Genomic DNA, 23526 nt, shown 5'->3' on the forward strand with positions numbered 1-23526 from the left:
GGAGCGTGGTCAAATCTATCCAAATTTGACCACGCCCCGACCGAAATTATCACCTCATAATACTCAAAGAATGATTCCTTATTCCTTTAATACTAGTATTATAATAACAATACTATGAGGCAAATTAGGGATAGTTTCCCATAACATGTCAGCGGTCCTTTTTTACTGTAGGTCATTTCTATTATTGATGAAATTAGTTATTTTTTTTTAAGTTACAAATTGGATTCATAGTGTTATTACAGACAAAGACATTTGAAAATTTTATTATAATTGTCTTCTATAGTCACCTCGAACACACTTTCTGAAATCTATGTCATGTGACCCCCGTTGTACTTACGAAAAATTTAACATTATGAAAGGTTAACAAGCGAGTTCACACCAGGTCATCAGCATCTGCTTATTTAATAAATATTCCATATTCCTGGAATAAGGAATCATTCTTTGAGTATTATGAGGTGATAACTTCGGTCGGGGCATGGTCAAATCCAATAAAGCCCGAAGGAATTTATGATAGATTTGACCACGCTCCGACCGAAATTATCACCTCACGATATTCAAAGAATGATTCCTTATTACTTATATTTAAATCATTTCTAATTTTTACACTTAAAAAACCCCCCCATTTTAAAACCACTCTTTTTCATGTAGCACATGTTATGTAATTATACTACGCGGCGCAGTCAATGCCGTTCTTCGGTTTTGCTATAAAACACGCCCATTTTGAGTCGCTCATCTGCTCGGAAATTATTGGGTTATAGTCTTCAAAATTGATTCGTAATGTTATCATAGACAAAGACAGTTGAAAACGTTAATATGATGGGGATAATCAATTGGACTTATTCATATTTTCGATTTATTATTCTTTTAGTCTATTTATTAAAACCATGTACTAGTATACAACATCCTTTATTTCAGAAGCAAGTGTTTTACGTTATAATAGTTATAATGTACCTAAAAATAGTTATATATATTATTTTCATATAGAGCTGCACATTTTCATATCTATGACAGGCCGGGATATTTTTACCTATCAGTCACAAACAAAAGAATATGACTCTTAACGTTTTTAAATTTGCCTTTGCAAGGAGTGCTTAAAATTAGCAGGTATTTAATATGTTACAACACACTTCAATAAAAACAAAAACAAAATGCGTTAGATTTATGACCAAGTCAATGCACTTTGAATTTTGCATAGATCGATACCATCTTCGCTGTCCAAGGGTTTATAATCCACTTTGTTCCTTTACAAAAGCCAAGAGTTTATGATTCCGGCAGTCCGCTCTTCTACAAGAGCCAAACGTTTACTGTTAACTTTACTCCTCTACAAGGCAATTGCAAGCGAAGATGGGTCGATACTATCGAGAAAAAAATGTGCAGGGCTCGATTTAATTTCTTGAGACTTTCAAAAACGATAAACATGCAGTGAATCATTTTAACTTACTTTTTGAATATGTATATACATACATCACCTTAATTAAAAAAAACTTGCTTGATAAGGATCTCTCATTTGGTTCATATATTAATTAAAATGGTTATTCCAGAATTAAGAAAAATAATTAATTTTATCAACTTGAAGATGAATGTAATTGATATACATATTTGAAATGGCTTTAATTTCATACGCTAACGCTTAATGAACAAACTGATTAGAAAGAATATGCTCAGTGCATATTACCTTATACATTACAAATACCATGCATATACCTTTTGAAAAATATTGCTGTTAACATGGTTAAGAAAATGCATACCATAATGCTTTTGGGTGTTGATAAATATTTCAGTTAAACGCTGTAAATTTGACAACACCCTCTGTTTGCAGAAATACAAAAAAACATTTCCTTTTATTTTTTTCTTCTGGCTGTAAATTTAATAACCAATCGCTTAAAGGCAGATTTCTGATCACATTTAAACCCAAGGATAGCGTTCTAAAACGGGTTTTCTACATGTATGTAAAAGGACGTTACACAATTGAACCCACGTATGGGAATTTCTTCATATTATACCGTTGAATTCAGTCTAATGTTCCAAAATTTAATAATTAAGACTCGCAATTTATACAATTTCTTTGTCAGAAGGAGCATGATTCAACTTTATTTTGACTATTTTCCGCCACTGCCATCCCCCACCCCCATCTGGTTGGAGAATACCCTCTGCAAATTGTTACAAAATTATTAAAATATCAATGGTGTGGATTTTTAAAAATACAATAATATAATATATTAATCTTTATATTATGAATACAAATAGAACCTCAAAAGAAAACTTTACACTGCATAGAAAAAAGATCAGTATCTGTTTTAGGTCTTCCAATTTTTCGGGATATTATGCTACTCATGTGACTTTTGTACTTCCGGTACGCATGGTCGGCCGTAGTCAAAGGGGTTTGTCCGTTTGATAACCTTCAAACAGTCTTATACAACGGGGTTGAAGCAGGAGCTGTTCTAGTCCAGATCATGGCTCCAGAAGGTCTTTACGCAGCTTTCCGCAGGTTTTCTCACAGACTATTATCCATCAGTCACAAAGCGGAGACAGATAAATCGCAGATGTATACAAATCTCTCAGTAAGGTTGAGGGCGCATCCTCTGTATCGTGCATACATTGAGTACATCACCGAAAACTTCAAAACATTCACTGAGACTGTGAAAACCCAGTATAAAGGAGTGATTGCCCAGAGGATACGGCGGACAATCGAGTATGAGAATACGCATGGACACAAGTCGCTGATCAGATTCTTGCAGAGTTTACAGAATGCGTTTTTGAGGAGAAAGGGGATGGGACTCTCTGCTCTGTTTGCTGCCTCAATGTTCTCATGGAATGAAGAAATCATCACAGATCAGGAAATTTCAAGGTTTTCGAAGTCTTAGATGTTAATTTGTCGTCCCATTACCTACTGGGCCAATCTAAAAAGTAAAATTATCTTCAGAAAATTAACTTATAGGAGGGGGATTTGATAAATATCTGTTAAGCTGTAATGTTCTATGTTTTCATCTTTTGCAAAGGAGTGTTTTAAAATGCACAACCTTTTTCTATTTCAGTGCTATCGATGATATGTCTGAGATTCAGGCTATGGGCCGTCACCACCAGCTAGAGGGGGCCCATGCCACAGGATGTTTGAAAGACTGGGCACTTATCGTCAATGAACCATCACTGAAAATCTGGAGACGACCCCTTCCCAATTCTCATCTGTATGAATACAAAGGTAACGAGATGTACCTTTTCTTTTTACGCCAAATTTTCAAGTAACGTATATATTGGTCATCTGAGATGCACACACTTTCAATGCGAGTATGTGACCATGGTTAAGTTTCTTGACTTACCTTCAAATCATAGCATGTTAAAAACTTTACAGGTTTATGTACAGCTTAAAAAAAACTGAGAAAATTACAAAAAATATATTGATCATTGGTAGTTTCTATTGAAAAAGAATCTATTTATAATATTAATAAAGTTTTAAGAGACTAAAAGAGAGAGAATATTATAGATGATTTTTTTGTGGAGCAAAGTAAATTTAAAAGTAATATATATATATAGATCTATATTGTAGTTACAGAAACAATTTACATTTTCAAGTCTTTTATTTTAGTATATGGAAAGTATGATGATGTGTCCCCATCAGCCTTTTACCAAGTACAGGTAAAAACCTATCAATATTAATTAATAGAAACAACAAAATGTGTAGAGAAAAGGAGTATTGTTTGGATAATTATTATGGTTTCAATGGGTATTTAATTTTTTTTTTTCACGTGTATTATAAAGCTTGACTTGGAGTACAGGAAGAAATGGGACCATTATGTTGTGAAGCTGGACGTCATTGACAAAGACCCACAGTCTAAATCTGAGGTTGTACAGTGGATAACAAACTATCCAGTAAGTACTACGAAAACTATCTTTTAAAATTACAGTGGACAGGAATGGTTAATTTTGGTCATATTTTTGTACCCGTTAACCATGTAGGTAATTTAAATTGCACTTAAAATCTATAAAAGGAGATCTTAAATTATTGTGATTTTATCAATGTGTATTCCATGATGACCATGACATGTACATCTTGATGACTTATGACATTTTACAGGCTACTTGGTACAGTCGAGAGTTTTTGTACATCAGAAGATTCAAGGTACAATATTCAATGCACTGTAAAGTATTCAAATTACAAAATCAAAACACTTATCAAAACTCAAAATTATCTTTTACATTGACTTTTTTACAAAATTTTTGCTTTGTTATAAGGGTAGTTCAAATCTGTATTTGACAAAATATCGTAATCATGATAAACAAAATGATTTATTTTTAAAAATGAAAATGATTTATTTTTAAAAATGAAAATGAATAACTTTATAGGAATACACTGTACAATTCATTATGATTGTTGTTTTGAGTATTGTAGTACAAAGTATTGAAAATGTGTTTACTGTCACTCAGGTGGACAAAGAAAGAAATGTGATGGCGTACATGGCCCGGTCAGTGAACCACCCAGAGTGTCCCCGCAAGGACGACCTGGTTCGGGTGGACATCTACTGCTCCTACATGGTCATCAAACCCAAGACCACATTCTCAGAGGTACAACCGCTAGACCAGTGTACCAAGATATCTGTATCACTGTTGTCTTCCACAAATTTTTGTTTACTTTTAAAGATATATTTCAGAAATAACTATAAAAGATTTTTTTTTTAAATTTCAAAAGAATGTTGGAAAGGGAGGTTGGGGTTTTAAGGCATAAAAAGCCGTGGGGTAATTTCCTTAAATAAAAGTTAATGATTAATTTCATGACCATTAGGATTGTTAATGATATGTTGGCAGTTTAAGAAATATTGTATTGTTTCGTTTTCACAGAATGGCCTGGAGTATGTTATGACTTACCATGACGACCCCCAGCTCATGTACTCTGGTATTGCCTTCAGTTTTGCCACAAGAATAGGTTTGTACATTTGATTCTAGTAGGACACACCTTTATTACCAGTGTCAAAACAAAAAAATGTCCTGGTTTGTGACAGCACCCTCTCCTTTCCCTTATTTTGAGTTTCAAATCAGATGCAAGTTCATAAACTAAATTTAAATGGTTTTCAGGTTAAAATATTGCATAAAGAATACTGAGGAAATTTTTATATATGGTACATTCTTCTACAGGGAATAGCTTACATGCCCTCTTGCTTCCAGCTTTTCCATTAAACTTGGAAAAAAATCAAATTTACTATCTTGTCATTCAGATTTGCTATGGAATTTATTTTTAACTTTGGTTTGTGTTTACCATTTCTTGTGCTTACATACATAATGATGAGGATTTCTTTGATTTCAGGGGTTGATTTTGTGGACAAAATTCACAAAGCAGCCAAGGAACTACAGAAGAACTCGGGATATCAGTCAAATTATACTCCACCCAGTGAAGCCAGCTCTGGGAATTACATACCAAATTACCAGTAAACCATGGACATCTGTTAAAAGTCATTGATTTCTCAGTATAAACTTATAGTAACATATTTACATTTGGTGAATAATTTGATAAATTCCTCACAAATATTCATCATTTGAATGAAAGGAAAAAATGAAAAATACAGCCAGTTGTTGAATTTATAGAGTAAATCTCAGTTGCTCAGGGTTGAGTAGTAAAAGATATTTGATGAGAAAATGAGAAATGGATTGAAGAATGTTCATAATCATGTGGATGGTCATAAAGTCTAAGCAATCACATCACATTCAACATGAATATAATATCATAATGATAAGAAAAACCTCATAACTATGTACAATGTAACATCCATGGAATAATGTAGTAAAAGTGTGGCATCCATTAGCAGTACGGTCTTTGAGGAAATGATTTATCCTAATTCTTATTGTGTATTGGGGATGAAATCCTAGAAGTTGCAGTCTTTGGGTTTTGTGTTGGGAGATATATTGAAATACTTAATGCCCAAATTTTAAAAACATTTTAGTGTTGCTTGTTTGGGGTTTTTGTTTCCACAGGGGTTTAATGTACTAAATAATTGTTTTGAACTTGTATTAATAATTTACATGTCTGCATATATGTTATGTGTACACGACTATGTGTACATATATATGTATGTTTTATAAATGTACCATGTACATCCTCTATTGCAGCTCTATAACATTTTAATGTGTGTGCATTTTTGATATGTTAAAAAATAAATATGTTTTTGATAATCATTGTAAAAATCAATGTTAGGCTGTTTCATTTAAGATATATTATGGGTTACCAAGCATCCATTTTATAAACAACATGATCAGCTCTATTGACAAACAGATTTACTCCTCTTTTTTTTTTGCCTGGTGCAGGGACTGAAAAAGGGGGGGGGGGGTTGGAGGAAATAAAAGATAAAATTGATGCATCATTTGGAAGTTTAGAATTTCAATTTTAATATTGTTATTTTTATTGAGTTGTTAAATATAGGTTGATAGATTTTTTTCATATTAATAAATTAATTGATTTACTTGTTTCCTTATTGCCCCTTTTAATAATGGAACAGCCCTAGTCATTAATATTTTGCAGTTTTCATTATGTTTTGTCCAGTGTGTCAAGCATGTATTTACATTGATTTCAAGCATATATTTACATTGACAAATAAAAATAATCAACTGAAAATTTACGCTTTATTTTATCTTTTTGGCGCAGAGACTTGGTTATATAAAATGATGTGCTCGTAAATGTGACATCATTTATAGAGCTCATATTTTTGCAACTTGACCAACTTTTGCCTTCAATAATAGGCTCTGCTCTAAAAATCGTGTGTAGTGGGAATGAACCAGTTCATCACTGGTAAATCCAGAAATGTTGGTTTCAAGAAATACCAGTTTACAGTTAGTTATACCCCCGCAAACGAAGTTTAGGGGGGTATATTGGTTTCACCCTGTCCGTCTGTCTGTAGACACAATTTTGTCCCCCCTATAGAATTTTTTATTACTGCATGGAACAGTTTGAAAATTTGTACATATTTTGAACACCATCTGAAGATGTGCACCTGCAATTTTTTTTAAGATCAGACAAGATTTAATGATTTTATGACAGTTTCCTTATTCTATATATTGTACACTAATGTTGAAAAGTAAGGGAGGTAATCCTTACAGATTTTATTAATTAATTAATAGAAAACACTCTAAAATATATTTATATAAATACATCCAGATGGAGTTTTTTGTCTTTATGTCTTAATTAATAAAAAAAATTTATTTTTTATAAGTATTCTATCAACTGACAATGCAAAGTTTTTGTTTGTCAATGATAAATTCTTAGGAGCTAATAAGAACATCAAAGACAAGTGTGGCTGAATTCATTTGTCCCAAGGGAGCCATTATCTGAGCCATGGTTCAGATGGAGCATGTGTTTAGGGGAAATTGATAATCTGTAAAATGGGTGATGGTTTTGGGGCTATTTTAAAACTGTTTCATGTAAACCAAAGGGTCTATCATTATAAGGAAATAAATAATATAATTATTAATAAAAAAGTTAAACTATTTTTAGAGGTTGTTTAAATTTATTTGTCAAGTAAATTGATGAAGTGACCCTATTGGGCATTAATTTAAATGAAATTCAAAATTACTGATATGATTGTAGTGTTTTGGCAATTTTAAAATTGTTTGTAATATTAAATTTTCTTTTTTACATATTTTTACATAGTATGGTAATTATGGTAATGTTTTGGGAGTTTATTAAATTTAACAAGTTCATCAAAGAAAATCATAGTCCTATGGGATCAATTTTCTGATATGGAGTTCCATTGTGCCATAGGAGAAAGTGAGGAAAATTTGAAACAACTAATTGCATCTGTCAAGACTCTTATTAGAAAGATATTGAAATTTTTATCAACAGAAGAGCATTGCTTGGCTACCGGTATTTCTATTCACTGCAAAGGGAGGGGTTATTTTCATTTTGTTGGTTTTTCTTTAAATCAATTAAATAAAAAAAATATATCATCAAATACATACATTTGTAAATGTATTACTGTTATAGATATGTATTTACAGTGAAATTCTGACAATTTTGATTTTAATTTTTCTTTGTTAACTAATTTTTTTTTTTACAATTCTAGAAATTTTTTTTTGTATGTGTTCAAAACCTTTATTATTCAATTCAATTATTTGTCCCATTTGAAATTAGCCTAGCGGGGGTATTAGTCCCATTAGGACAGTTCTAGTTTTCATTGCAGAGTTTATTTACTGTGGAATCATTATTATATGTACTGTGGGTGTCAATGTTCATGGGTATAGCCAAAGTGTTCCTGGTTGGTTGGGACTTAATTTTATTCATTTGGTAGAAAACTTGGGATGATTTTAATAAAAAATGGTGTTAAACAAATGCTTGTATATGTTTATATATATACGTTCGCAAGTATGTAAATTTTTGGGCAAGGTTCGATCGCCAACAAACATTTGTCCCCCACGAACAAAATTAGTTATCCAGATCTGACCAAGGGTGTACGGGGATTTACGGAATACAACCCAGGGTTAATCCACATACACCCTTGATTGGACCTGGATAACGAAGTTATTTCCTATGTTATACAAATTTTAAAATTATATTGTTTTAACAGTGCTTTGCAAACTGAAATTCATCAATAATAATTGAAATTGTGCTGAAAATCATATATTCATACATGTATTTATTTAATAGAATATTAAGAAATGACAAATGAGTTATTCATTTACTTCATTGAACGTTGCATTATTATGCGATGTCGTATTTTATTTACACCCAGCTTCAGCAGGTGTAAGGAAATTTACACCTGGCTTGTTAACCAATCAGATCTCGCCTTATAAGCAACATGGGAAATGAAGTAATGATGACTCCACAGTATTCTACTATTACTTTTTATAAAAGTTTCAAGTGTACTTTCAAGTCAAACCAGGTTCAATACTTATTGATCAAATTTCACTGTCCTAATATTCAATACCTTCCGATGCCTCTGTGATATAATTGAAAACAAACAAGTTTCAACAATCATGTACAATCAATTTTATTTAACTGCCATTGAGCAACATCAATTTTTTAACATATATTTGATGTTAAATTAAAAAAAAACTTTCACTAAAAGTGACACCAGATCTTAACAAATAAACATATCATATATTCCTTTTCACAATTGAAATTAAATATTTGCATATCTTAATGTAAGAAGTGACATCAGTACTAACAAATAAACATGATCAGTAAACAGTTTCACACACAAACTCTTCCGTCAATCAACATCTTCAGGCACGATGGAGACTTTGAAAACTCCAGTGCTGCGTGCAATCTGTAATGTAATCTTTTCACCTGTCTCAATAGCCTTGAAATAGTCTGAGGTTGAGGTCACGACCTTACCGTTGATATGGGTAATGACATCAGTGGGTACTAGTCCAGCCCTGTTGAAGATACACAAAACGTCATGAACAGGCATTTACAGGGTACATAAACCATATGACAAACAAAGTTGTAAATATTTTCAGTCTCATGGAAGGGTCTTTAATTAATGATTAACAAAAGTTATATAATACATGTACCATTTATTTACAACTACAATGTACTTTGATTTCCATAATCTTAATTTACATGTACATGCAGCCATCAGAATAAAACACTGATTACTTTGTGACTATTTTATTGGTTCGTAAATTCTTTTGCAAAATGCAGCCCTGGAATTTCTGGGTACCATTTGCTTGAGATGCTGAATAGCAAATTTGTGGACTTTTTGTACAGTTGAATGAATTTAATAAATTTCATTATTAAATGATTGATTAATTTCTAGCTCTATGATTGGCTGCATGATATCCAAATGCAGCCATGGAATTTCTGGGTACCATTTGCTTGAGATGCTGAGGCATCAATATTTGTTGAATAGCAATTTTGTGGACTTTTTGTACAGTTGATTAACGAATTTCATTATTGAATGATTGATTAATTTCTAGCTCTATGATTGGCTGATATCCAACAATCTAGAAAAAGTAGAACGTTATAATCACCTGCACTTGATCAAGAATTAGGTCAATATAATAACTGGTTTAAAAATAGATTGTCCAATGAAATACATGTATCATGTTTCTCAATTTGTTTGGCTATGGCTTCAAACTAAAATCTTTGCTTGATAACACTCAATGAGATATGTCTGTATAAATTCGTAGCTGAATTTAAAACTAAAATAATTATTGCAGCTGTTTATTCGATCAATACAATGATTTAGCTATCCTCAAAGTACAATATTCAACTCGCCGGAATTGTACTTCTCGGGTAGCTAAATAATCGTATTGACCTCGAAAACAGCAAAAAATTGCGTAATATTTATTGATGTGTACCGGTAATATTTTGTATTGATAGGATCATTGAATGATCCTATCATTTTCACTAAATCCTTGAAAACTGATGCCCACAAATATTAATTATTAATAAACCATATTGTATGTCCTTTTAATTTGAAAAAAGAAAGAAAGCATTTTTAAATTAATGTTTGAATATAGAACCACTTACTGGTGGGCAGGTGAGCCAACATACACAGATCCAATAACAATGCCTTGTTCAACATTGGTTGGGAAATTGGGTGCCATTTTCTTCAGGTTCATTTGAAGGTCAGGGGTCAAGGACATGACACCAAGTCCTACATAATGCCTCTTGGGAGCTGGTTTAGGAAATTTGCCCTCAACTATATGTATAAAAAAAACCATGAAAAATTAACTTTACGCAGAATAATAAAAAAATCAGGCCCATAGGCCACATCGCTCACCTCAGCAACAGTAGTCATAACTCTTATCAGCTCAGCTTTAGGGAATCAAATACAAAATATTTAGTTAATTCAGTGGAGAAGACCTTGTATAAAGAGATTTTCAAGTTTTTCCACACATATTCTTATGATATTGAGCTCCTCTTGTTGTTTCAGTTTTTGAGAGGAAGATTTTTTTTAAAGATTTTCTCTATTTCTTCTTATGTAAAAGATTTAACCTCCATTTTTTGGCCCCACCTTCCCTCCTGGGATTATGATTAGAACAAACTTGAATCTACACTACCTGAAGATACATAAAAACATGTTTCAGTTTTCTTTAGCCAAATGGTTTTTGAGAAGAAGCTTTTTACATATTTTTTTCTCTATTTGTTCCTAATTTGTTCCTATGTAAATTTGAACCCTCCATTGTTGCCCACCACCCTGGGGATCATCAATCGAAAAGATGTTAATCTACACCACATGAAGATGCTTATTGAAACACAAGTTTCAGCTTTTCTGAAAAAATGGTTTTTGAGAAGAAAATTTTTAAAATTGCCAACAAATTTTTAATAATTCTAAATTATCTACCCTTGATAGAGTACCTGGCCCTTCATTTGAGCAATCTTGAATCCCCTTTACCCTTAGATGTTTTGTGCCAAGTTTGATTTAAACTGACCCATTTGAATTAAAAGATGAAGAAAATGTGGAAAATGTGAACAATGACGCTAACAACACAGACAGACAGAGGAGAACTTTCGATCATGTGAGCTAAAAACAAGAATTTTTGCTGAAAAATATAGATCAAAAATGTCTGTTGATTGACATTTTAATGCTCTTAGATTTCCAGTATGAAGCTCATTGGTAAAATAAACCTAGGGAATACACATTTCGGGGAAAGCATATCTCACTCATGCACTTACCTCTTTTGGCCCTGTTCAGAAAGTCCACTGCTAAATCTGCTGGAAGGGCAAATGAAATTCCTGAGGTCAAGGTCATTGTGTTGATTCCAATGGCTTCACCATCCTGTTTGAGAAAGGTGACTTGTTTGTTTAAAATTATTAAACATTTGTTATATATCACGTACACCTACAGGAATGTAAATTAAACATGCTTTTTTCATGTATTCAGGATACATACAATATAATTATATATGTATGTATGTGTATACTTACATCCAGAGATAAACTCTGATGATTGAAGCAAAACACAATGGTACAGTGTGTTCATAACTGAATATCAATACAAAAAATTAAATATAAAATGATTCTTTTATATCAAAACAAAGATCATGAAGTATATTTTTGTGTATCAACCATGAATTTCCATGTAATATATGACATTGTGTATTATTTCCATAAATATACTGTATATCTATAGCAATTTAAAGAAACAAAAAGTCACTGATTTGATTGCTGTACTGATTAAGATGGATTAAAAGGCTTAATTTCTTATTTATAGTCAGGTACTGTGGTTTCATCAATATTCGTTGAATACCAATTTTCGTGGATTTCGTTGTCTAGTTGATCCACGAAATTAAATGTTCATTGAAGTGCAATTTTTATTAACATTTTGTATTGATAGGGTCATTGACCACGAATTTACGTATCCTTGAAACTGTGATTTTCACTTTATCTACGAAAATTGATGCCCTTGAAAATTAATGAAACCACAGTATATAATGGAAACTTGGGATCTGCATGTGCATTTAACACACTTTTCTTTCCAGGATTGACAAGGGTGAAAAAGTATTAGGCAAGTAAAGACATGAATTTCGGAGTAACATGTCTTATTAAGAGTGTTTTGTAATCATTGACAAATATTTACAATTTGTGTGTTTAAAAAATCAAATGTACCATACGGTAGGTTTATATGTTCGAAACAGTTTGGGACATACTAGTATACAAATGCAAATCTATGCTTGTTGCTTGCTCCTAACATGTTTTATGGTAGTTTAGCAAACAATCACAATTTTTTTGCATGCTGTAAATAATGTGCTTTTGTTTTTAAAATGTTTTTAAAAATGAAATTTACATTATCCCCCGTTGATGATAAAATACATGTAGCTAGCAGCAAACTTACTAGATTGATTAGAGGACCACCTGAATTTCCAACCTACAAAATAACACAAAAATCACATTACGATAAATCATATAATGGATTCTAATACAAAATAAATTAAATTGAATTCAATCCAAATTAAATACAGTGTAACAGAAAACATTGTAAAATATTTAAACAATTTTATACCATTTGTGTGTTTTTCTGACAATATTTAAAGGTAAAATTTACATTAATACAGTAAAACACCATAATACCAAACTCTCTTATACATGTAATGAATTGATGCTTACAGCAAAGTGATTTTCATTCCTCGTGACTTGTTCTAAACTTTACCAATATAACAAATTATGCTAATAAGGAAGAAAAGACAAGACATCTGGGTTATACCTTTTTTTCAAACAAATAATGAGTAGGAACTTTTGCTTGCTGTCGCATCATATTTTGTATTAAGAAGTATGAAATATATCATTTTGAGAACTGCTGAACAAAACGCTGTGATAGTTCTATAATAATGAAGTACATGACTGTATATGTAGCCCTGCCACCCCCCCCCCCCCCCCCCCAATATTACATACAGGCATATTTGCAGCTTACATTGATGATAGCATCATGTTGTATCATGGGTGGACTCTTGGTGAGGTTCCCCATTGTCTCCCGACCTGGGTTACTGACAATGCCAGCGGTGACCGTCTTCTGGAGGTTGAAGGGGCTCCCCAGTGCTACCACCCACTCCCCTGGGCGTACCTCAGAACTCTTACCAAGGGGGAGAGTTGGCAGGTTGTTCTGGAAAAAAAATCTTACATCATTATTTACATTTTACAGTAATATACATAGTCTATAGACAATTTGTGAGTGCATGAATTATGAGCCAGATTGGGCCAAGGGGAGAGAAAATAAGCTCCAGACAAGTGATCTCTGATAAATAGATGGATGGAAAGACAGAAAGATGGATGGATAGACTGATCACTACAGGGCACCCACAGAGCGGCCGGGGCCCTAATAACTATACAATAAGTCATACAAAATAATGTTTTTCTGCAATGATTGCTACCTTCATAATCCAACAAAGCATATTTATTTGTTTATATACTTACCGCCAATACGTCTTTCTTTTAAGAAAAAAATTAATTGTTTGCCGTTGTATAAATATTTAATGTCTATTTTCTTGCACTTTGCAATTGTTTTAATAGTCAGAAATCATTTTACTGCACATACAGTAGTACTTTATATGACATATGGGTGCACTAATGGGTGCACATGTGCTTGATTTAGCTTAACTTGGTATACACCAGTGTACACTGATGTAAACATTTAGTATTGTATATCAAAAGCACTTATAAATAGTGTAGTGTACATGGAATGGGTAGTTAAGAAAAAAAAAATGGCGGAAAAGGATGCTGTTTTAACCGAGAATCTGACATTCTACTACAATCCGAGGTTTTTTCTGATATAAATGCAATAAAATAAACATATTTCAAATTCAAGGGCTTTCATACAAAAGACAATTTGTATGCAACTTTTAATCTGTTATATTACGGTACTTAAACCATTTACATGTATCAAGTTTCTGATCATAACATTCGTCCGCCATATTGGTTTTACTGCTACAGTCCCTGAAACGCTCTACTTTTCCACTTGAACAGTGAGAGCATGCTGAGTGAATGGGGAGTGCAAACTCAACAGAATTTGGTGAGCGCTTATGAATGGTGAATGGTGAGCGAGCGCTGAGCGCAAAGTGAACGGTGAAAGATATGTGAACACAAGATGAACAATTTATTCCGAGAGCCCCGAGAGTTATTCTTACATTGTGTTTTATCGGTACTCAGGAAAAAATAACAAATAATTAAACTACGCGTATGTATTGTTATCAGCCTAAATCTAATATCATCTGACTGAACGATAAGTAGATGCCAAACCAACGGTGAGTGCAATGTGAACGCTTTGTGAGAACCTGGTTAAACATGGTGAGCGTTTCGTGAATGATTAGTGCGAACGGGGCGGAGAGCGCATGCACAGAAAATGCATTGTGAGCGCCCAGTGAACGCACAGAAAAATCGGAAAGTAGAATGTTTCAGGGACTGTAAACCTAACAACTCATGCCCCTGACTCACTGTAAAAAAATGTACATCCAGTGTACACCTAAACGCTACAACACTGCACTTAATTTACAAAGGTGTACACAGTGTAACATCTTTTTGGAAAAATCAAGTTGTACCCCCTTACAATTTACCTTTGCTTTCACACTAACTGGTTTCCATTTATCAAGCCACAATGTGGTAGTGCTTCATATCTTCAGTGCTTTTATGACTATTAAAGGTATTCACAATTAGTATGTTTTGTTTCAATTGGTTTTTTTTATACATATTAAATTTTAGATATCGTAATCAATTTTGGAAAAAAGGTGCCTTTTTCACGTTGGGAATGGGGCCAAATATCAGTTCTAATTAAAGAGAATTGAGAGCCCTGGTTGCTAAAGGTTTCGATGTCCAATTAATAAATGGGGTGTGTATAGATTTCAGTCCTTTCAGTTTCAACAGAGCTATGAGTTGCATTCAATTTTCTTAAGAATTAATACAGGGAATCATACTTGGTGAATATAAATATATGACATATATGATATTAATGAATCATAATTTACAGTTACATACTGTAATAATATCTAGGCATTATGTCACAGATTACCGGTATATTGATTACACTAATTCATTAATCACTACTACCAGACCTTCATTGATATATATAGCACACATACCTACCCTCTGTACTTTGACTGTGGCCAGATCACACACTTGGTCTACTGCCTGCACCACGCCCTGGACCTTCTCCCCATCATTCAGGCACACCTGCACTCGGGAAGCACCTGCTACTACATGGGCATTGGTCAGGATCAAACCATCCGAGCGCACGATAAATCCTGATCCACTAGCCCTTTGTTTGAGTCTACAATCATATACAGCCAATACATGTACACTGTATAATTTTGGTGGGTTTCTTTTTTTCAACCCAATAACTTAACCTTTTTAAAATTGACCAACTTTACAACATATAGATATAGAACCATTTGAACAAGACCTTGGACTTTTGGTTGGATGTAGCTATCTATTTCTTGTGCTAAAACAAGTTAAAAATGATGCTGTTTCAAGTGAAATATGCACTAATTGCTAGTCTTAGCTCAAAAGCCAGACAAATCTTGTTGAATTCAAAGAGCCATGGCGAAGTGGCCAGCAATGAAATAGACAGGCCTACATCACATTGCTGTTTGACCCAACTACCCAAAGTCCAAGCTCTTGTTAAAATGGTTCTAATGGCTTGGCCTGCATGATATACTTTACTTAATTAATATGTCTTAATTAATATGAAATGCTGCACACTAGAAGAGATTTACATGAAGAAATTTACACAATACATTTTCAGGCCATATGCCAACTGAAAGCATCTTTTGGTGTATTAGAACCATTTTAACAAGACCTTGGACTTTCAGTAAGATCTAATCTTTTTCTTGCAACAAAACAAGTTGGAAATGACGCTAGTTTTAAGTGAATTATTAATATACATATATGATTGCTATACTCTGTCTCGAGTTTTTGCTTCCACCCATTTTTGCTTGATATTTGATAATATAAATACCTTTGTGCTCAAACTTACGTTTATCCACTAATATAAAAAAAATGTCCAGATTATCTGTTTTGAAACACCCCCTCTACCGCATTAGGTTTCAATACACATCCCAAAATAAAAAGTCTTCGGGGATTTTGCATTGCATTGGCCATTAATAAGGCCGGATGATAACATTGAAAAATTGCACGAGGTATCCCGAGTACTTCCGAATGGAGAAAAGATGTAAACATTTCCCATTATAAATCTCCATAAGAAATTTGTTTTTGTTCCTGTGAACTTTTATGGGTGAAAAATGATAATTGTTCAATGAAGATATCTTGGATATATTCCCTTTCATCGATTTCAAGTGTATTTCTTTCACTGCAGGTATGTGTACATGTATATTTTTATTAAAGTGATGGAAGCAATATAACTTGGGACAGACTATAGTTACTATAGCTGTCTTATAATTTAGCTCAAAAGCCAGACAATGAAATCTTGTTGATTTCAAAGATCCATGTATGCATGGCTGAGTGGCAGAGCAATGAAACAGACATGCATGCCTACATCACATGCTTCAGAGTCTGTATACACCTCATTATGCTTGCTATACATGTATGTATTAAAATCTAAAATTTGAGAAAACCATGACCGAATTACAATTATGATCATATATTATATATGGATCAAATTACCCATATCTTTCATTTCCTTTGACAACTTCTAAAAAGACCACAGCTGGCTGGGCTTGTTCCACAATGTCCGCAATGAAATTAAACCGTGCTCTCATTCCTGGGCCTTGAGCACACTCTGCTCTCAGATTCAATGCATTTCCAAGTCTTAGTCCAAGATCATTCCAAAAGTAAGCGTCAATATTCGCACTTGTGTAACGTTTTTTCTGAATAAAATAAAGCACACAACTTGACAGAATTGATGCAGACAGAAATTGAAAATATGGACGTCTATTTTGGAAGTTGGCTTGAAGTTTATTTAGTAAGCCTAAGTCTGCTTTTTGAGAAAGAAAACTATTTGTGTTTTTCACGACAGTTCCTCTGGAATCGATAACACATCTTCTACGAATAAAATTTCCCACAAATAAGGTTTTCCCTCGAAGTGATGTCATTTTGCTTGCACAGGTTGCAACGTTGCATCATAGTCAAGCGTCCAACAGCTGCTTTTACGGACGACATCTTATTCCGGAAGAAGTGGCTAAAACCCGTAAAATGATCCAAAAAAAAAAATCAAATTGACTTTTTGAAATAATATTTTTTCATAAAGATGGGTGCGTATACACTATTTTTGAATATCTAGTATATCATGAAAATCCTTCATAAAATTCACCACTCAAAACACTTTATATATTATTTTATCATGGCTTGTATAGTCGATGTTGAAGCATCCGGAAACATTTTGAAATCTATTTAGCGATTACTATTTCCGATATATATTTACGCCCAAAAGATGTTTTATTGAAGCCGTTGTAATATGATTTATAACATGCAAGACTAGAGAAAATCATCTGCCATGCTTCTCAATTTTTGTGACAGCCGGTTATATCCGAAAATAGTTTGTGATAAAGTGTCCGTAGATGGACATGAAGTGGAGAATCTAATCTCCGGAAACTTCTCAAAGCGACAGAAGGGATTTCTTGGAGAATCCTTCATTAAACCACCCGTGTTGGTTACCCTTTCATTTCCATGCAACATTGAGATAAAACGAATCATTATTAACCCGTGTGTTGGGGCTCAAAAGTCATCAGGAATTGAGATATACAGTCGGAGCAATCAAGTGAGATCTGGTCCATTGTGGAAGGACGTTTCTGTAAACCCCCCAAAAGAGAAAAATGATTATGAATTTATTGTTAGTGCCGTGTTTTCACCAATTGGGAAAGTTCAACTTTCAAACCCAGGCTCAGTATGTTTTGAGAACCAACTCTTTCAGTCTCAGACAGGAAAAGAATTGCAGCCAGTTTCAGAGACCTCGTATGAAAACTGTGTGTATTTAAAAGGAAGAAATTCAAGAAACTTGAATTATGTGAGTGACCTTAACATAAGGATTATGAAAACTGCCTCAGGCAGGTCGGTTGCCATTAAGAGTATTGAAGTTTGGGGGCAGCCCTCACGCTCAGTGCCACAGTCAGTGAGACAAAAATTAGGCCAGTTGTTTACCAGCATCCCGAATCAGGTCACCTATGTGGAAAAATTTCAACCACAAGAAGTGGAAAAATTTCAACCACAAGAAGAAAATTCACCAAAAAAATCTTGTATTCCTACAGGTAGTCAGACTGTGCATTTAGAAAATGGGGTGGAGGTTCCGGATGATTTTATTGATGTTGTCACTTGTGAAATAATGACTGTTCCTATGTTATTACCTTGTGGTAAAAATGTGGATCAGTTAACATTGGAGCGACATAATTCAGTGGAGGCTTCATGGGGACGAATACCCAGTGACCCTTTTACAGGAGTTCCCTATGATGACAAGAACAAGCCACTGCCAAATGTCCCTCTGAAAGTTCGTATTGACAAATTTGTACTTGAAAACAGTGTGAAATTACAGCATATTCCAAAAACTCTTGGCAGTAGTGCTGGAAGTTGTTCAAAGTATGAAAGACAGAGGAAAAATACTAGTAGACTCATAGAATGTGAAAAACCCTCAGAAAATGTAAACAATTGTGAACAACATAATGAATCCGATAAAACAACAACAACTCAGGGCAGAAAAAGGAGAAAAATGTTTACTGGGTCTGAGAATACTACATATGTGAGATGTGGAGAGCTTGATGGTAAGGATTCTAGCACAAGATCTGATGTTATTGTAAGTGATAATTCCAAAAGAGCTGATATAGATCCTCCAAGGAGTAAAGAAAAAAAAATAAAACTTGATTTTCAGTCTTCATCTGTGAAATCAAAGACTCATGAGGAGAAATTAAAGGAGAGTATTGATTCTGCCTTTAGTGATATCTTAAGTCAGTTACCGTCCTTCACAAAAAGTAATTCCAATGCTAGTTCCTCGTCACCTGTCATTCAAACTCATGTCAAATGTTGCAGCTGTTGGGAACAAATGGAATCTTTATATAGGGCACCGTGTGGACACCTATTTTGTAGGGCATGTGTACTAAAAGACAGCAAGCAGGGTTTGGGGGTGTTTGATAAAGAATGCAAGAAGACTTGGAAGTCAAATCAGATATCCAAAGTTCACTGAATTAACACTTTCAAATTGAATGGAAATGTGTATGTTAAGTGTGAATAAATATATATCCTTGCATTTTGTAACATGTCTCGTATTGAGGGCTTTTCAACTTTCGGTTAAAAAGACCTATTGTTTTTGTTCTGTTTTATTATTATTATTCTTCTCGACAAAGTTTCGTCGGCGATGTTTTGAAAACAGTAGGAAAAAAAAAAAAATCTAATGTTTAATTATTGTAGCAATCTTTTAGTTCTCCAGTATGTCCCTTTTGGACCTCTGGTTTATATACTTCGGGTTAACACATGCAAAATACAAAAAAAATTCAAAGGACCCTTGTATCTTTTTTATTTTTTGATTATAAACTAAGAAATTTTGGAATTAGATACTTCATGCTATGATATACAAAATTGTAAGCAACAACTTTTTCTTATCTCTTACTGTTTTCGAGATATTAATATTAGGCTTCAAACTTTGAAAAAAGGGGGATGAAAAAAAGTAGAAATTAAAATAAACGACGATTTTTTTAAAATGAGGCATTGGGAATGTTGAAATTGTCCTAATCATCATATATTTTAAGTTTCATTTAAAACTATTGAGGAGTTCCGGTTTTATAAGTAGATAAAAATTGTCTATGGGAGTTTTAATGTAAAACTAAATTCACATGTGTCACATTTTCTCAGAGAGTGTTTAAGTAAATATTTTATTAATATATTTCATATTTATATTACATGTATGGGACCTAATGCGCAGACTGGAAAAGGGTCTGAAAACGATATTCCGGAAAATAAGGGATCTTGAGGGGTCAATATTCAAAACAGCCCTTTAGCTGTAACTTTTTTATTTTTCATCAGATTTTAAAAATCTTTTTGGTTTATAGGTCAAAGTGGAGAGTACCATTTAAAATTTATGGTATGAGGGGCCACTTTGTGACTCCTTATAGGGATTTTAAGAGCCTAAAAATCACTACTTTTGTACTTTTGTAAAATTTTAAAATCTATTTACCGTTTTATCCCACTTTGCTTAAAAACAATGTATAGAGATAAATACTCTTAACATACCAAGTCTTGGGTCCGAGAAGTAAGTGTTTATTTTTATAGAATTTATTGAAAATATTCTTTACGAAGTTAAAAGTATATCTACTTATAGAGTTTGATCTTGAGTTATCTTTCGTTTAACATTGCATTACTTACAAATTCTTATTAAGGAAATGCTTATACATGTTATACTAAGGCTTGAAGAATTTGGAAAAAAAAACTTAGACATGATATTTCCTGACATTTAATAAGGGGATGTCAAAAAGCCCCTACTTTTTGTTGAAGACAAAAAAAGTTCTAGTTGGTTCAGCTTGTACATGGGACCTATTCCCATAGAATGGTATGTTTATGCCTAGAATATCATAACGTATAAAATGCATTAATTATTATAATTATGAAAATGATTTTATTTCTTTGACTCAAATGTAAATGGATATAAAGGAGATACTATGTAAAGCGTAGTGCGTAGTTTACTTGTAGAAGTTATCTCCCTTTATAAATTTAAATAACTTCAATTTATTGATTGTACATCAGTAAGTGAATACCTAAAGCTTATGTGTTTTATGCCGTTTATTTTTATTTGTTATATTGTTATTAAAGGGTCAATTCTATTCTACTGTATATAAATAAAGGCCCGTTTAACGAACCCCATCAGGAGTGTTGATTCTTATTTATACATCACCGTATAATCATGTTACAATTTTTAATTAGTATATTTATAGCTCATATTCATTTGATTTACAATTAAATAATATATTATGCAATATATTAAATAATATAGCTTGCAAGAAAAGCTTTGATGTAACATAAAATCATGTGGATTGTGGTCATTAAAATTTTTTAATTTAATGAAAACAATGCTGATATTACTATCAAGTGGATGTGTTCACTAGGGAATTATATCTATTTCCTCTTTGAAGCTGTCTTGCCATGGTATTACGTGCAGTTGAATAACTATTTATTTTACCTTAACATTAAATTTAAAGGTGTAACACCCATGAAGTTCATGAATCTTCTATAAAATAGAAGGACTAAGTTATGAATTTCTACCTGTCTAGAACGGCAAGGGTTCAGAATAGACGTCGCTATTGTACGGCTACTATTCGTACATCACGCTTTATCAAATACATTTTAGAAGTAAATACTATATTTAAATGCACAAAGATTTTCAAATCGGAATTGAAATAGGTGGATATTTCAATGCACGAAATTTTTCAATTTACGCTGATTTTTTACGATTTTACAGCATCTGTGACATTACTTTTTGAACAACCCTCGTAAATACCATTGTTAATGTTTGAATCATAAAAAATGACCACGATCGACATATGCATCGCATTTTTTTCGTATTGATATATAAGGGCCACAATGCGTACTTGTTTTTTAACAAAGAATATTCATGATATTGTTTAGAAATGTTGACACTCTATTTGGTACATCCAGTTCTTACTAAATGTTTAATTAGTTTTTAAAAAGTGTGCGTCTTTCAAAGTTCATCATTGTCAATAATTTTTGTAAAGGGGTACTCATTTTTAAGAGGTGATAACAGAAAAAGTAGCGTGTAGAAAATGATACATTTACATGTATAAATGATTTATGCTTTGTATTGTTAGAAAGCAAATCTATTCTTCAAAACTAAACTTCTCTGATTGAGCAAATTTAGTGGCGAGTACAGAACTACCTTTAAAAGATTCATTGTAGTTGAAAAATTGGAATCAAGATATCCTAAAAAAAGAAGAAGAAAGTTATTGTTTTTAAACAACAAAGATCATACAAAGGACTTGTAACGTAAAGGGTTCTCAAATCTAAGACAATGCTTACATGTAAGTAAGACGTGTTCATTCTTAGACTTAAGTCCATAACTAGAGGAGTGCTCAGCTGGGATAATTCATCAAAAACTTAGGCGGCCGGTAGAGGTGACTTATTTTAAGTTTATCTTAAGTTTTGTTTACACACGAAATAACTATGATGATGTCAGACTCAAATTCCATATAAGACGATTTCTCAATTTTTAATTTGTAATTTACAATAATTTAGTTACTTTTATATACTTCTTTATGATCAAATTATAAATATGTAAGAAGGAAACATTAGGGTCTCCACTGCCTTCATTTGTATCTTTGCCATCTTAAACTGTGTCTCCACCGTCTTCATCTGTCTCTCATCCGTCTTCGTTGGTGTTGCCACCATCTTCATTTGTATCCCCACCGTCTTCAGTTGTGTCTTTACCATCTTCATTTGTGTCTCCACCGTCGTCATTTGTGTCTCCGCCATCTTCATTTGTGCCTCCACCGTCTTCATTTGTGTCTCCGCCATCTTCATTTCCATCTCCACCATCTTCATTTGTGTCTCCATCTTCATTTATATCTCCACCATCTTCATTTGTGTCTTCACCATCTTCATTTGTGTCTCCGCCATCTTCATTTGTGTCTCCACCGTCTTCATTTGTGTCTCCACCATCTTCATTTGTGTCCCCACCATCTTCATTTCCATCTCCGTCTTCATTTGTGTCTCCAACGTCTTCATTTGTGTCTCCGTCGTCTTCATGTGTGTCTCCGCCATCTTCATTTGTGTCTCCGCCATCTTCATTTGTGTCTCCGCCATCTTCATTTGTGTCTCCACCATCTTCATTTGTGTCTCCGCCACCTTCATTTTCATCTCTGTCCTCATTTGTATCTCCGCCGTCTTCATTTGTGTCTCCACCATCTTCGTTTGTGTCTCCACCGTCTTCATTTGTATCTCCACCATCTTCATTTGTGTCTCCACCATCTTCATTTGTATCTCCACTGTCTTCATTTGTGTCTCCGCCATCTTCATTTGTGTCTCCACCGTCTTCATTTGTATCTCCACCATCTTCATTTGTGTCTCCGCCATTTTCATTTGTGTCTCCACCATCTTCATTTGTGTCTCCACCGTCTTCATTTGTATCTCCTCCATCTTCATTTCCATCTCCGTCCTCATTTGTG

General features: G+C 33.3%; 3 protein-coding genes across 3 annotated transcripts; 2 read left to right on the top strand and 1 right to left on the bottom strand.

Annotated features, from left to right (window-relative positions):
- The first annotated feature begins 2350 nt into the window (after positions 1–2350).
- Positions 2351–5570, top strand: LOC105347712 (stAR-related lipid transfer protein 7, mitochondrial). Its single transcript, XM_011456884.4, has 8 exons — positions 2351–2848; positions 3036–3199; positions 3584–3633; positions 3757–3867; positions 4073–4117; positions 4423–4560; positions 4834–4918; positions 5297–5570. Exons 1-8 carry the CDS (start codon positions 2454–2456, stop codon positions 5419–5421), a joined length of 1113 nt encoding a protein of 370 aa, XP_011455186.3. The 5' UTR covers positions 2351–2453; the 3' UTR covers positions 5422–5570.
- A 3386-nt stretch (positions 5571–8956) lies between these two features.
- Positions 8957–17552, bottom strand: LOC105347711 (serine protease HTRA2, mitochondrial). Its single transcript, XM_066068644.1, has 7 exons — positions 17036–17552; positions 15500–15683; positions 13338–13526; positions 12762–12794; positions 11603–11705; positions 10454–10625; positions 8957–9354 (listed from the first exon to the last, which is right to left on the bottom strand). The coding sequence occupies exons 1-7, from the start codon at positions 17461–17463 to the stop codon at positions 9189–9191; spliced, it is 1275 nt and encodes a 424-aa protein (XP_065924716.1). The 5' UTR covers positions 17464–17552; the 3' UTR covers positions 8957–9188.
- A 208-nt stretch (positions 17553–17760) lies between these two features.
- Positions 17761–21211, top strand: LOC105347710 (RING finger protein 37). Its single transcript, XM_011456882.4, has one exon. The coding sequence runs from the start codon at positions 17865–17867 to the stop codon at positions 19539–19541; it is 1677 nt and encodes a 558-aa protein (XP_011455184.3). The 5' UTR covers positions 17761–17864; the 3' UTR covers positions 19542–21211.
- The last annotated feature ends 2315 nt before the right edge of the window (positions 21212–23526 follow it).

Source organism: Magallana gigas, chromosome 8 (assembly GCF_963853765.1).
Source record: "Magallana gigas chromosome 8, xbMagGiga1.1, whole genome shotgun sequence".
In the NCBI taxonomy this organism is placed as follows: Eukaryota; Metazoa; Mollusca; class Bivalvia; order Ostreida; family Ostreidae; genus Magallana; species Magallana gigas.